Source organism: Salvelinus sp. IW2-2015, linkage group LG11 (genome assembly GCF_002910315.2).
Source record: "Salvelinus sp. IW2-2015 linkage group LG11, ASM291031v2, whole genome shotgun sequence".
Taxonomy (NCBI): domain Eukaryota; kingdom Metazoa; phylum Chordata; class Actinopteri; order Salmoniformes; family Salmonidae; genus Salvelinus; species Salvelinus sp. IW2-2015.
The window spans coordinates 18,112,830-18,126,720 of record NC_036851.1 but is presented as its reverse complement, the minus strand read 5'-3'; the positions used below and the strand labels follow the sequence as shown (position 1 = coordinate 18,126,720).

The 13,891-nt window shown below is 41.4% G+C and overlaps 1 protein-coding gene and 1 long non-coding RNA gene across 2 annotated transcripts in view; both read right to left on the bottom strand.

Annotated features, from left to right (window-relative positions):
• Positions 1-13,891, bottom strand: part of LOC139028366 (uncharacterized) — a 474,307-nt gene that overhangs the window by 91,052 nt on the left and 369,364 nt on the right. The window lies entirely within an intron of this gene.
• Positions 1-13,891, bottom strand: part of suclg2 (succinate-CoA ligase GDP-forming subunit beta) — a 131,263-nt gene that overhangs the window by 91,052 nt on the left and 26,320 nt on the right. Inside the window, exon 2 of the mRNA XM_023996335.2 lies at positions 2,588-2,729. Within this exon, the coding sequence (XP_023852103.2) occupies positions 2,588-2,729 (142 nt within the window). The remainder of the gene's footprint in view (positions 1-2,587; positions 2,730-13,891) is intronic.

Below are 13,891 nucleotides of genomic sequence, written 5' to 3'. Positions count from 1 at the left end.
GGAGCAGGGCAGCTCAGTACATATTCCAACTAAAATAAGCAAATTAAAGAGAAAGCTTTGCTCTCACACATATCCACTCATATGACCTTAGGTGGCTGGGAAGTGTAACACACAGTGGACAAACGTTGTCATCTGCACAAATGAGGCATCAATAGCCAGTCCCTCCCTTTTAAACTAAGCCAAGAGCAGTCGATGGACACAAATACAAAAAAGGCGTCCGCATGTTTCCCAGCCGAAACAGTTCGGTAGAGTTTGTGCATATATTATGATGACATTTTTGTTCGTTATGGAGTTCGGTGAGGGTTTTTGTCTGCGGTTCAGGCCACGCAAAAATTGTTCTGGCGGCAAGCCGAAGTTTGGAGCCAAAATCTACACCCTTTCACCGGGGATTGGTCTTTGCTGTCATTCAACGAGAGACGACTCACTCATTTTCATGCACATTTTTTCATTGAATAATACTGTACCAAACATCTTTAGTTGAATGTATAATTGCTTGACTAAGATCTCTTCAGCAAAAAATAGTACTAAACAGTACTATTGACGCTTTTTTCTTGTTTTTCAAGTGAAGGTCTTTTAAAGGGACTATGCGATCTGAAGCATGCTGACGCCTTAAGGACAGACAGACCAGAGAGAGAGACAGAGAGAGAGAGACAGAGAGAGAGACCAGAGAGAGAGCTACAGTATAGAACAGTGAACATGGACACTACAGGACAGCAGCAAAGCCCATTGTGTTGGTTGAGATAAGCAGAGATTACAGCAGCCAAAGGGTCTGGGCAGAGTAGAGGTCTGCTGAGGGCTCAATATCTGGGCCCCGTCCAACTGCATGTCCCCTTCTCTCAACGCTGAGTGAAAGAGAGCACAACTGGGACTGTCACAGAGATATTACACCTCCTCCTCCTCCGTTTATCTTGGCTCGCATCACCGCCAAGACACTGAGAACTCCCCAGGCAGGCCCTTTGTGCCCAACATCTCACTGGCCAACAACAATGTGCTAGAGATGGCTGTCCACAGCAAGGACACTGAATTAAAAATATGAGTGAGTGTGTGTGTGTGTGTGTGTGGGGGGGGGGGTTGGTTCTTTCTAGGCGTTTAGGGGTTAGGTTTTTTGTTTTTGTTATGTTTGGGGTGGTGGTTGGTGGTTGGAATTTTTTTTTTATATTTTTAATGGAAATTAATTTGAGGTCCCCACGAGGATAGAATAACGTGTTTGTGTGTGTGTGTGTGTGTGTGTGTGTGTGTGTGTGTGTGTGTGTGTGTGTGTGTGTGTGTGTGTATAATAAAATATCTTATTAATACAGAAAGACAGACAGAGAGAGAGACAGAGAGACAGAGACAGAGAGACAGAGAGAGAGACAGAGGGAGAGACAGAGAGAGAGAGAGACAGAGAGAGAGAGAGACAGAGAGAGAGAGAGACAGAGAGAGAGAGAGACAGAGAGAGAGAGAGACAGAGAGAGACAGAGAGAGAGAGAGACAGAGAGAGAGAGAGACAGAGAGAGAGAGAGACAGAGAGAGACAGAGAGAGAGAGAGACAGAGAGAGAGAGAGACAGAGAGAGAGAGAGACAGAGAGAGAGACAGAGAGAGAGACAGAGAGAGAGCTGCACTTCCTAACCTCCTGCCCAATGTATGACCATATTAGAGAGACATATTTCCCTCAGATTACACAGATCCACAAAGAATTTGAAAACAAATCCAATTTTGATAAACTCCCATATCTACTGGGTGAAATTCCACAGTGTGCCATCACAGCAGCAAGATTTGTGACCTGTTGCCACAAGAAAAGGGCAACCAGTGAAGAACAAACACCATTGTAAATACAACCCATATTTATGCTTATTTATTTTAACTTGTGTGCTTTAACCATTTGTACATTGTTACAACACTGTATATATATATAATATGACATTTGTAATGTCTTTCTTGTTTTGAAACTTCTGTATGTGTAATGTTTACTGTTAATTTGTATTGTTTATTTCACTTTTGTGTATTATCTACCTCACTTGCTTTGGCAATGTTAACACATGTTTCCCATGCCAATAAAGCCCCTTGAATTGAATTGAATTGAATTGAGAGAGAGACAGAGAGAGAGAGAGAGAGAGAGAGAGAGAAGAAGTGAAAGTGAAACTGAAGAGAGAGTGCGTGTGTGAAAATAATTAGTATGGTTGAGTGGGGTGACGAGAATTGAGCCTGTATGATCACTGAGCGCAAGGAACATGGGCCCTGCTCCCAAACAAACCTCACACACACAATTAAACTTGATAACACTTCAGCCAAGATTAACCACAGCAGTTTGCACGTCTGGAAGAGGGCTGGCTGTCTGGGGATTGCTACGTAAACAGAGCTTTAACAGAGCGACGACAGTGGCAGGATGCTCCTCAAACAAACCGCAGTATAGAGACACCAGAATCTACAAAGATTTTGTTTGCTAAACACAATATACCATGTTTGATTAATGCCACTCCTGCAACCTTGGCCCTGTGTAGCCCTAGAGCATATTGTCATGGTTTTAGTCTGAATGACACCCAGTGTTGCAGTAGACTGCAGTTTTAGTGTAGGCTAGGCCTAAGTGTTAGTGTGATGTCCACTCACCGAGTCTCTTGGCAGCCTGCAGGGCGTCAGGGGCATTGTCAGCCACGTAGAAGCGCTGGACTGTAACCCCACTCTCCTGCATCAGCTTCTTGCTCTGATACTCCTGCAGGTTCAGCCATCGCCTGGAACTCACCCGTGCACACTGCAGAGAGGGAGACAGAGACAAAGAGGGAATTGCTGAAATGTTTTGTTAAAAGTAACCAAATATTTAACTGAAGACGTAATTAGCTAAACACTAGGAAGCTAGAAGGAATCCAACATCAGGGAGCACAGCAGTTGAGGCCATGAGAGATTAAACTTGGTTTTCTATTCCCCTGAAAGGAAGCATACTACTAAGAATATGACTACACAGGCACAGGTTTTCTGTGAGGAGTATCCTTAGTGACAGCCTAAGATTTCTGTTTCAAATTAGGCCTTACATGCAAAGATTACTTTGCACTGCACAAGCCGCTGTTTCAACATCTGGTGATGTTCAGGAATTATCAATATGCCCAAACGTTTATCAAGGTTTGACTGACTCTCGGTTAGAGGAATAACCATACCTGAAGTGCAGGCGTGTCTGATTAAGCCTTACTTATGTTCAGTTCTCCAGAGTGCATTCATTCCCTTTCCATCTCTCCACCCTTTCTGCCTCCCTTTTCCCTTTCCCCTGCCTCTCCATCCCCCATAATGAGACCGGTAGACAGGCCTAGGATGTGTTCAAACTGTTTGCTCAGTCAGCAGATGCAGCTAGGCTGTTAGCTCCAGCTGTTGGCACTATTAACCTCTAACGAGCCTCTACCCCGGGTCCGATCACCCACCCCCCACCCACACTGAGATTAGCATAGCTAGCATAGCTTCACAAGTAGATAGTAGCATCTAAAATATCATTAAATCACAAGTCCAAGACACCAGATGAAAGATACAGATCTTGTGAATAAAGCCACATTTCAGATTTTTTTTAATGTTTTACAGGGAAGACAAAATATGTAAATCTATTAGCTAAACACGTTAGCAAAATACACCCACTTTCTAACTCATCAGTTTTTCTACTACTATCAGGTGCTATCACCAATTCGGCTAAACTAGATATTCAGTAGCCACTAACTCAAGAAAAACCTCTTTCAGATGGACACGTCTGATAACATATTTAATGGATAGGATATTTTGTTAGGAAAAAAGTGATATTTCAGGTAGAAAATCACAGTTTTACAATTGCACCGACCATCACAAAGACGACTAGAATTACTATAGAGACGCAACGTGTATGACCCAATTTACTCTAATAAAACATTTTTCAATAAGACATAGGACAAAGCCAAGCAAATGGAAAGACCCAGATCTTGTTGATCTCACGACAAATTTCAAGATTTCTAAGCGTTGACAGCGAAAACACAATAAATCGATAAGTTAGCATACCACATGTGAAAACCGTACCAAGAGCAGTCGATCAGCCAAAGAGCGCTATAACGTATCACCGCCAAAAATAACTATATTTTTACACCTTCTCAGAATCTTCCTGATGACACTCCTGTAACATCATTTTACAACAATATCAATAACAGTTTTCGAAAATGTGCATAATTAGCCGATACAACACCGTGGTACAGCCAATGAAAAATACGTAGGAAGATCAGCCCAAAATGTCTGACGTCATCTCTTTCAGAGTGATCTAGTTTAATTGAAAGCTACATATATACTGTGACTACAAAATACAGGGTTGACAGTAATCGAAAGAGACAAATTAGGTCTCTAATGCAAACCGCTGACTTACATTTTTCTAAAAATTAATTCCTTACTTTTCAAATAAGGGTTCGCCAATGGACGCGTAACAAACAAAAATGGCAAATAGCGTTAAAAATATTTCGACAGAACAACGATTTATCATATTAAATATTGCTTACTTTGAGCTTCTTCCATCAGATTCTGGCATGTATCCTTTCTATGTTGTAATCTTCTTTTGGTCGATAGATGTCCTCTGTCCTTCGAAATGTCCACTAAACAACGACGAGACCGACCGAAACGTTCCCAAGCTAGAAAGTGCACGACAAAGAAATTCCTCAGAATCGCATAAACGGATATAAATTGCTATAAAACGGTTCAAATTAACTACATTTATGATGTTTTAACAACTATAACGAGTAAAAACATGACCAGAGAAAATTGCTGGCTAAAACAACGATTTGAAAGGGGCAAGTCCGATGTCCTTCACGCTTCAGGCGGCGCGACGAGAAGGGAGGTACCTCCACGTTTTGGTTCTTTTATAGTGGCTGTGATTGTGCAATCGACTCCATTCAAAACGTGATGACGTACAGACACCCAGAGGAAGACGTCAGGCAGTGTCGGTTTCTTCATAGCATTCACTGTCACCTTAAAAACAGACTCCAGATCAGGGGTAAAAATTTCTGAAATCTGACCCCTGTCATGAAAAGTGCTGTAGATATAGTTCTGTACCACTCAGAGACAAAATTCCAACGGCTATAGAAACTAGAAAGTGTTTTCTATCCAATAATAACAATAATATGCATATTGTACGATCAAGAATTTAGCACGAGGCAGTTTAATTTGGAGACCAAAATATGCTAATGCGGAACAGCACCCCCTATAGTTCCAAGAAGTTTTAAACAGACGTTGGGTTTTACTGTGAGACACCTGTGTTAAGGTTAAACGCCCTCAGTGTTGTCAGATGGGCACATTACCCCGACTGCAGTCAGTCTAACATTGTTAAGGAAAACAAAGCCATTGCCGTAACAGAAATTCAGGTAAAAGGTAAAATCTACTTAAACTATATTTTGCACCCAAAAATTCCCATTAGTCCACTGTTGATAGAGTCCCAAAATGTTTTGCATGTCAGTCAAGTTTTCAAGATTTGGTAACTTTCAAGAAGCAAAAAGTGCCACATGATAATTAATTTTTCTTTTCTTATTCCATCCCTGCTTAAGAACGTGTGTGTGACTCCAGCAGGCGTAATCCCGTCGTGATCCACTACAAGCCCCGCTGATGAATAATGAAGGCCTCCTCAAGTGTAACAAAGTCTGAGGGGCTGATCAAACAAGCCATATTTCAGACATCCTTTAAAAAATGAATCCTGACAAGGAAGGGTTGACTGAAGGCTGATGCAGATGAGGAGTGGAAGGGGAGGGGCTGCTGCCATCTGACTTAGTGGTGCGAGGGGTCTGACAAGGCCAAGCCGAAGCACTGACTCTCAAACAGAGCTGCCTGGGAGCCTCTCCATCATTCATGAGAAGAGGAGAGAGGAGACGGGCTGAGAGCACTAGGCCATCTCGACGGCATCCACGACTAACTGAAGGGAGGAACTCTGACCCTGCTTAACCTCACAGTGGAAGCCAGCAAGGTCAAACCTACACTTCCTATAACACATATGTACAGTAGGCTGCATGACACAGTGTGAACATCAATCATTTAGCCCGCAGTAGGGTTGCAAAGGGTCGGAAACTTTCCAGGAAACTTACGGAAATTTACCATGAGAAATTAAGCCTGGGAATTTTGCTTAAATTCTTCAAAGAAGTTAATTTATAACAGTGAACCTTTTTTGTGGAACAAACATAAGGCAATTCTAGGTCTTGTGGCATTTTTTGGTTAAACTATCCCCAATTCAAAGGAATTGCAACCCTCTGCATGCACAGTGCATTCTTCCATCACATGTACAGCTGATTATCAAGCTCTTGCACAGTAATGATATGGTATTGAGCCCACACAACTACACTGTCTGAGCCAAGGACTACATGCTTTCTGGTAAGTTTTGATTACAATACTGGGTGGGGTGAATATATTTTATATGACATACAATATTTTTTGTTAATTAGTAAATAGTAGCCTACAGCAAAATCTGTTTAAATCATTTCTTATTTGTTAACAATTTCTGCTAGTTAGTTTTTGCTACCATGTGGGTGTTAGCTTGCTTGAGCCTGCTAACTGAGGATTGTTAATTCACCTGTTTCCATACATGCTTCATTTTAAAACATTTAGTTTACAAAGGAGTTGTTTAATCTAGCTGCTTAACTATTTATCTGTACATGGAATTGTATTTGTTGATTCTTTACTCATTTTTTTCTAATGTTTACAGGAAAATGCCAAGGGCACCATCTGATGTGTGGAGACATTTCACTGCAGCTAATGTAGAAGGAAAATCTGTGTACATTTGCAAATACTGTGCCAAATCATATGAGAAGAATGCAACAAAGATACAGAATCTGACCAAGTGCATAAAGTTCCCTCACAACAAGCAACCTCGGACAAAAATACCTCTACTTCTATTCGAGGTGAAAATTATGAATCAGACACCTTATCGATAGCAACAACTCATGGTCCTCCTGGAATCAGAAGTATTTTTGACTCAATGGAGGAACGTAGTCAGAGAAATGCTGATAAAAGTCTTGCTCAAGCTGTGTATGCAACTGGTTCACCTCTGATGCTCACAGGCAATGTGTATTGGAAGAGATTTCTGAATGTTCTTCACCCAGCATACACCCCTCCAACCAGACATGCTTTATCTACTCATTTGCTGGATGCAGAGTTCAAGTGAAGGTCAAGCAAATCATAGAGAAAGCAGACTGTACTGCAATCATCTCTGATGGGTGGTCAAATGTTTGTGTGCAAGGAATAATTAACTACATCATCTCCACCCCTCAACCAGTATTCTACAAGAGCACAGACACAAGGGACAACAGACACACCGGTCTCTACATTGCAGATGAGCTGAAGGCAGTCATTAATGACATTGGACCACAGAAGGTATTTGCACTAGTGACAGACAATTCTGCGAACATGAAGGCTGCTTGGTCTAAAGTGGACACACCCTTTGGCTGTGCTGCTCATGCATTGAATCTGCTCCTCAAGGACATCATGGCACTGAAAACAATGGATACACTCTACAAGAGAGCCAAGAAAATGGTTACGTATGTGAAGAGTCATCAAGTTATAGCAGCAATCTACCTTACCAAGGAAAGTGAGAAGAATAAGAGCACCACATTGAAGCTGTCCAGCAACACACATTGGGGTGGTATTGTCATCATGTTTGACAGTCTCCTGGAGGGGAAGGAGTCTCTCCAAGAATTGGCCATATCACAGTATGGACATCCCCATCAAGAGGATCCTCCTGGATGATTTATTTTGGGAGAGAGTGGTAAGCAGCCTGAAACCTACAGCAATAGCCATCGCACGGACTGAGGGAGGCAATGCCATCCTGTCTGATGTTCAGACTCTGCTTGCAGATGTAAGAGAAGAAATCCGTACTGCCCTGCCCACTTCAATGTTGCTTAAAGCAGAAGAAACTGCAGTTCTGAAATACATAAAAATGTGTGAAGACTTCTTCCTGAAGCCCATACACGTCGCAGCGTACATGTTGGACCCCAAGTATGCTGACAAGAGCATCCTGTCTGGTGCAGAGATCAACAAGGCCTATGGTATCATCTCGACCGTGTCTTGCCACCTTGGCCTGGATGAGGGCAAGGTTCTTGGCAGTCTGGCGAAGTACACTTCCAAGCAAAGGCTTTGGGATGGATATGCAATATTGCAGTCGTGCCAACATCTCATCAGCCACCTGGTGGAAGGGACTTTGTGGATCTGAGGATCTTTCCTCTTTAGTTTCTAGACTATCATTTTACAGATGTATGTTGAAAATGTTTTTGGGAGATGCGATGGATCATTGGGGATCATTCAATATTCCCTTTTGTTGTTCAGTGAAATCATCCCATTTGAAGAGTCAACTTATTTAATTAAACTAAATAAATAGTTTGTTTTATTTCTATTGGAAGGATTTAATAAATGTGCAATTACGTCTACTACTGTCTCCATATGATATGGTAAATATATCCAATGCAAAAAACATCACATTTAAATGGTATTAACAATAATTTGCATATATTCCCATAGAAAGTTTCCACCTCTGAATATTCCCCAAAATGTGCAACAATAGCCCGCAGTAAGACTTATTTAAATCAATGTGTTCAAATCTACCTTTCAAGTCATCCATTCAATTTGTTTCGAGTAGTTTATGAAGAAAATAGTATGTGCATTCATAAGAAGTACATTGTGCATAGAGCAAACGACTTTCTAAAGTATGAATCATGTTAAAAAATGTCCAATGCAGCCATTTTTATCTCAATATCAAATCATTTCTGCGTAACAATTAAGTACCTTACTGTGATTCAGAAATAAACAAAAATAGCTTCTTAGCAAAGGGCAATTTCTAAAGCAAGAATTTTGCTAGGACTGTCTGGGAGTGGTCTGAGTCAGGAGGGGGAAACTGAAAATGTGCTGTTATTGACAGAGAGGATTGAAACTCTTTCTTATTGGTCTATTAACTAATTTACCTCATGGTGATGTTACCATGGAAGGACAAAACTTCATCCCACCAAGGCTGATATTTCAGGCCGTCTTTTCAAACAGCTCTTACACTAAAATAGCATTATTATCATATTCAGAATTTCACAGTATTATTCCATCTTTTTAGTGTGAAAAGATATATAAACCATTGGGGGGGGGGGGGGGGAAATCACAGACTTTTTTTGATGGCGTAGTATTGCATGCATTGTTCACTGCTACCCCCTTCCAGGTAAGGCGCACTGGAGACTTCATTAGAGCAGAAACGCCCAGCTTCCATAGGAAGCAGCCTATACTACAGTATGCTGATTAGTCTCCCTTACATCACGGAATAATGAGGGGCATATGCGGGTCCTGTGACTCTGCCTGGAAGGAATCGTCTTCCACAAGTATGCCTGTTTTCTTTCTTTGAAGGGGGTGTCTGAGAAGTTCTAGGGTGAAACAAAATTACATCAGTCCCCATGGCAGTGGCACACTGGCTCCATCCTACATTCATAATGGCCAGACGGTCTGTCTCACTGGAGTATAACACAGTTCAATGGCAGGGCACCAGATATATGAATTGCTTTTCACGTCCACTGCTTCCATTCAAAACCCTTCTGTTGCCCTACTTTGGGCAACGCATTTATCTACGCCTAAGTTATTCAAAGCCACAGACTGAGCTCAGAGCTGACCCTCTCGTGAAACTTCTCTGGGGGCTTTTTAGAAACACAGCAACAACCAGTATTCAGTCTGATGGTTTGTTCCTCATCTAGTAGTGTTAGGTGTTGCATGTTATAAGTGAGTGGAGGCAGTGTTGCGTGTTAGTGGGCGAGTTGTGTGTTGTGAGTGTTTGGCCTATGTCCTTGTTTAAAAAAGGTAACACATTGCATTCTCGCTCTCATGTCCACTTCACTTTAGCGGAACATGTTCCAAAGCTCCATGAGGCAAACAGAAACAAGTTCCCTGTCCTGTACTTATTGGCACTAAATGTGAGGTTATCTCTGGGACTCCATGGACTTCCCTCCTCTTAGTCCCCTTGTAGTCTAAACTCTGAACACTGGCTATGTGTGTGTGTGTGGTAGGTGTGTGTGTTGAAGTTCAGATGTGAGTGGCATTTAAAATAATATCTCACCTGAACTTCAATACATACACATATTTTATAACAAGTCCACACTAGTGTTGAAGAATAAAATCTATACAGTTAGGCTACATAAAAATCGGGATATTTTCTACGAGATATCGCAATATTATTTTTGACAATACATTTTTGAGCTAGTCGGCTGTGCCTGCACCAAAACTCCAGTATTTGTTTTTTATAGCCTGTTCTCCATCTTCATTTTAAGTAAAAATAACATTTTTCCCAGCACTTTAATTTCTCATTCCCTCTCGTCTCTCTGCAGCAGACATGTAGTGAGCAATATGTTTGGAACATTGAGTCGTAATAAATAAAATAAAATAAAAATTTAACACAGTATCGAATCGCAATACATACAGTATGGAATCGTGAGAATCCACAATACATATTGTATCAGCACCTTGTCTAAGTATTGTGATATCGTATTGTGATGTCCCTGGCAAATCACAGCCCTAGTGCACACGCTGAGTGTTATGAAGTGCGCAGAAAGAACTAGCCTACAGTGTTTCAGCATAATAACACCTGCATCTTAAAATAATAATATTGTAAAATGAGAAGTGGTGTTGGGTCTCTGAGGACTCAACAGAAAGGAGACATCTTTAGGATGAAATGGGTTACATTTCAGATCCAACATCGCCTTGAGAGCTCTCACATCTTGTGAGTAGATCATTAACAGGCTAGCATGAGTTTGGGGTAATAAAACCAGTGGAGCTCAATAATAAATCTGACCTGACAAGCTCTGACAAAGTCTGCCGAGGAGAAAAAAGTTATTTTGTTACTCCTTTTAATTCCAGGCAACTTGAAAAACACCAGCATAAATAAAGCAGCTGTCGTGTACCTGGCGAACAGTTGGAGAGGGGGAGCAGAAAACACACTTCAGAGCGATTAGGGATGGCTAGTCTCTCCCACCAAAGAGAGAGAAAAAGATCCCAAAATAACAGCTGCTGAATAGGAAGTGAGGCTGGCGGAGTCCCTACAGGCGCTGACAGTTAGCTTGCACTAAACAATAGAGGAGTGAGACACCCCCACAGCACTTTATTCCCCAGTACACTAACACCCACATACCGGTCTGTATAACCACAGTTATACCAAGGAAGGTCTAAGGAAGGCTTTACCCTGGCACTCTCACAAATAGCCCTTTTATCCCATTGCCTCTTCTCTCTGCCTAAATGCAGTTATTTCTGTGTGTTTCTTTCACCACAAAAGGGACAACATGCAGGGATACATGATTAGCGTGTGATTTGTCATAGGAAGTACTACAGTGCCAACATTTGAAATCTTGAAGCCCCAGCGAGAGAGAAAACATGGTGATTGCATTTCCATAGTTTGCTTGCCATTCCCATTCTCTTTTGAAAGTATTTTCAGGCACATACAGTATGTACTTTCACAGGATTCTCTTTCATTCCATTTCAATTCCTGTTTGACTCTTTTAGCAGTAAAGTGCTGTAAGTCATGGAAAAGTCACAGCGAAGTCAAGTGACTGCTGAGTCAAGGTTAAGTCCTTACTAACTCAAGATTAACGGCCAAGATCCACAGAGCACATTGGGAACGTTGAAACATTGGAGCGTGCGGGAGGACCATTGGCCGATGCGAGCAGCGGCGAGGGAGCGGGAACAGTGTGGGACCTACTTTTGGGAAAGTAGAACTTTATACATACTCTGCGATATCGCTGTGCACTAATCAAAGCTCACTATAGCTTCCAGACCGTAGAGGATTGGCTGTTGATACCTAGCACTACCTAGCTTGCTAGATCGCTTGCTAGTACACACATGACGGAGAAGCTAGTGTGGCTAGGGTAGTGAGTCGTGCATGCGCTGCAGGCCGGCACCAGGAGAGAGATAGCAGTAAGGGGTGGCTGGCAGGAGGCTGCCCTCCCCAGAGACACTCGTTCTACAGTAATTATCTTCATTAGCGCTCTGGAGACTACCTACCCAGTGCTATTAACCCTACACTCATGGGAATTGGCCTATATGGATAGGGCTAAATTGAAATGCATATTACAGAAGAAATATGAAATGCATAAGCATGGTAGCAATTGAAAAGGGAACAGTTTGGAGATAATGGGAAAATTTTAGACTAAACACAACAGTTAACCTGAGAAGACTGAATCCAAACATTACACGGTTGCTTTCATGTGCTTTACATTTACTGTACTTTGTTGATAATGACATCTGAAAATACTCAGGACATATTCAGTAACATGTTAAGAATATTCCTGGAAAATATGGGGTAGGTGCAACATAAGACAAAAATATACAAGGGTTTGAGTGAGAGGCAAAAGAAAATCACACTTAGGGCACAAACACATCACATGCATACACTACTCCCCTCACATAGATCAAGTGCACACACACATCTATCCACTGAGGTAAAACAAGAGAAAGTAGGCCTACACAGAGCAGTTTTTATGAATAGGCCTTAGAAACAGAAGAAGAAAAGGAGAAAAAGCACTAGGGGAGACAGGTCTCATTCATTGTCATTGTGAAAATTAAAAAAGGCCAATGTTACTGAGTGGTGAAGTCATAAAACATGAAAGGCCATAACTCTGTTACTGGAAATTAGAGCTGGAGAGACTTAACCTGAGAGGGTATGCATCAGTGAGCACATTTAGCACTCTTGCCTCTGTTTTTACTCAATAGGATATACCCAGGCAGTGACGAGGAACTTCACATCTATAAACATTGACACAAAACCATATAGCGGTGACTAGGGCTTCTTATATGTTTTTTTATACTTGAAGACAGTATTGGATCATTTAAGTTTAGGCTAATCAGAATTGAGAAACTTGAATTGGGAAATGTAGGATTTTGTTTCAAAGGAAACAATTCCACATTGCTGGCATCTTTATCCCTGTCTGACCTTCAACATTGGTCTTCCCTCACATCAAAGTATGAGCAAAAATTGTACTGCAATTTTATTGGTTGAGGGGAATTGACCACGCCCACAAATTGGGGAAACAAACATTCTTCCCCACTGATCCCCATGGTAAAAGAGCCAACTTCGTTGTCAATTATTTGTTATACAGAAATAACAAAACGTGACGAAAAGCTGCTTTGTTTTTCAATGTACATGTAACACCAGGTCAAAAATCCTGACCTACGGTTCACAATAATCCCACATAGGAAATAGAGCATGCGAGAAGAGCCCTGTAGCTTCAGGCTATTCAGCGTGGGAGAGGGGGAAATGTGGGGGCCCGTTGTCCAAGTAGGCTACATATAGCTGTGTGTGTAGAAAACATTTCACTTGTTTAGTATAGTCCGTTTGTAACTCCACTCACTATATGTAGTGGTATAGTCTGTTTGCGTTGTTGGTCTTGGCTAGCTAAATGTTCCAGTCAGTAACGTTAGCTAGTTATCACTAACTCAAGTGGCTGCTAGCACCGTCATGAAAAGGGGCATGAGGGAAGACCTATAATATTATGTTTTTCCATGTTCCATGTTTTTCCAACTCATATCTGTAATCATTAACACCTATCCATGTGACACACACACACACACACACTTCATTCAGTCTTCCAGAATTCATACGTTAAAAAAAAGGACCAGGCAATGTTGAAAAGTGATCTTTAGACATGTACTTTTCTTAAAATGCAGAATGGAACAACATTTTTAATTAAAAACGTAACACGCTGATTCCATGTTTCATGAGCTGAAAGAACATATTCCAGAAATGTTCCATACTCACAAAAAGTTTTTTTTCCTCATATTTTGTTAACAAATTTGTTTACATCCCTGTTAGTGAGCATTTCACCTTTGTCAAGATAATCCATCCACCTGACAGGTGTGGCATATCAAGAAGCTGATTAAAAACAGCATGAACATTACACAGGTGCACCTTGTGTTGGGGACAATAAATGGTCACTC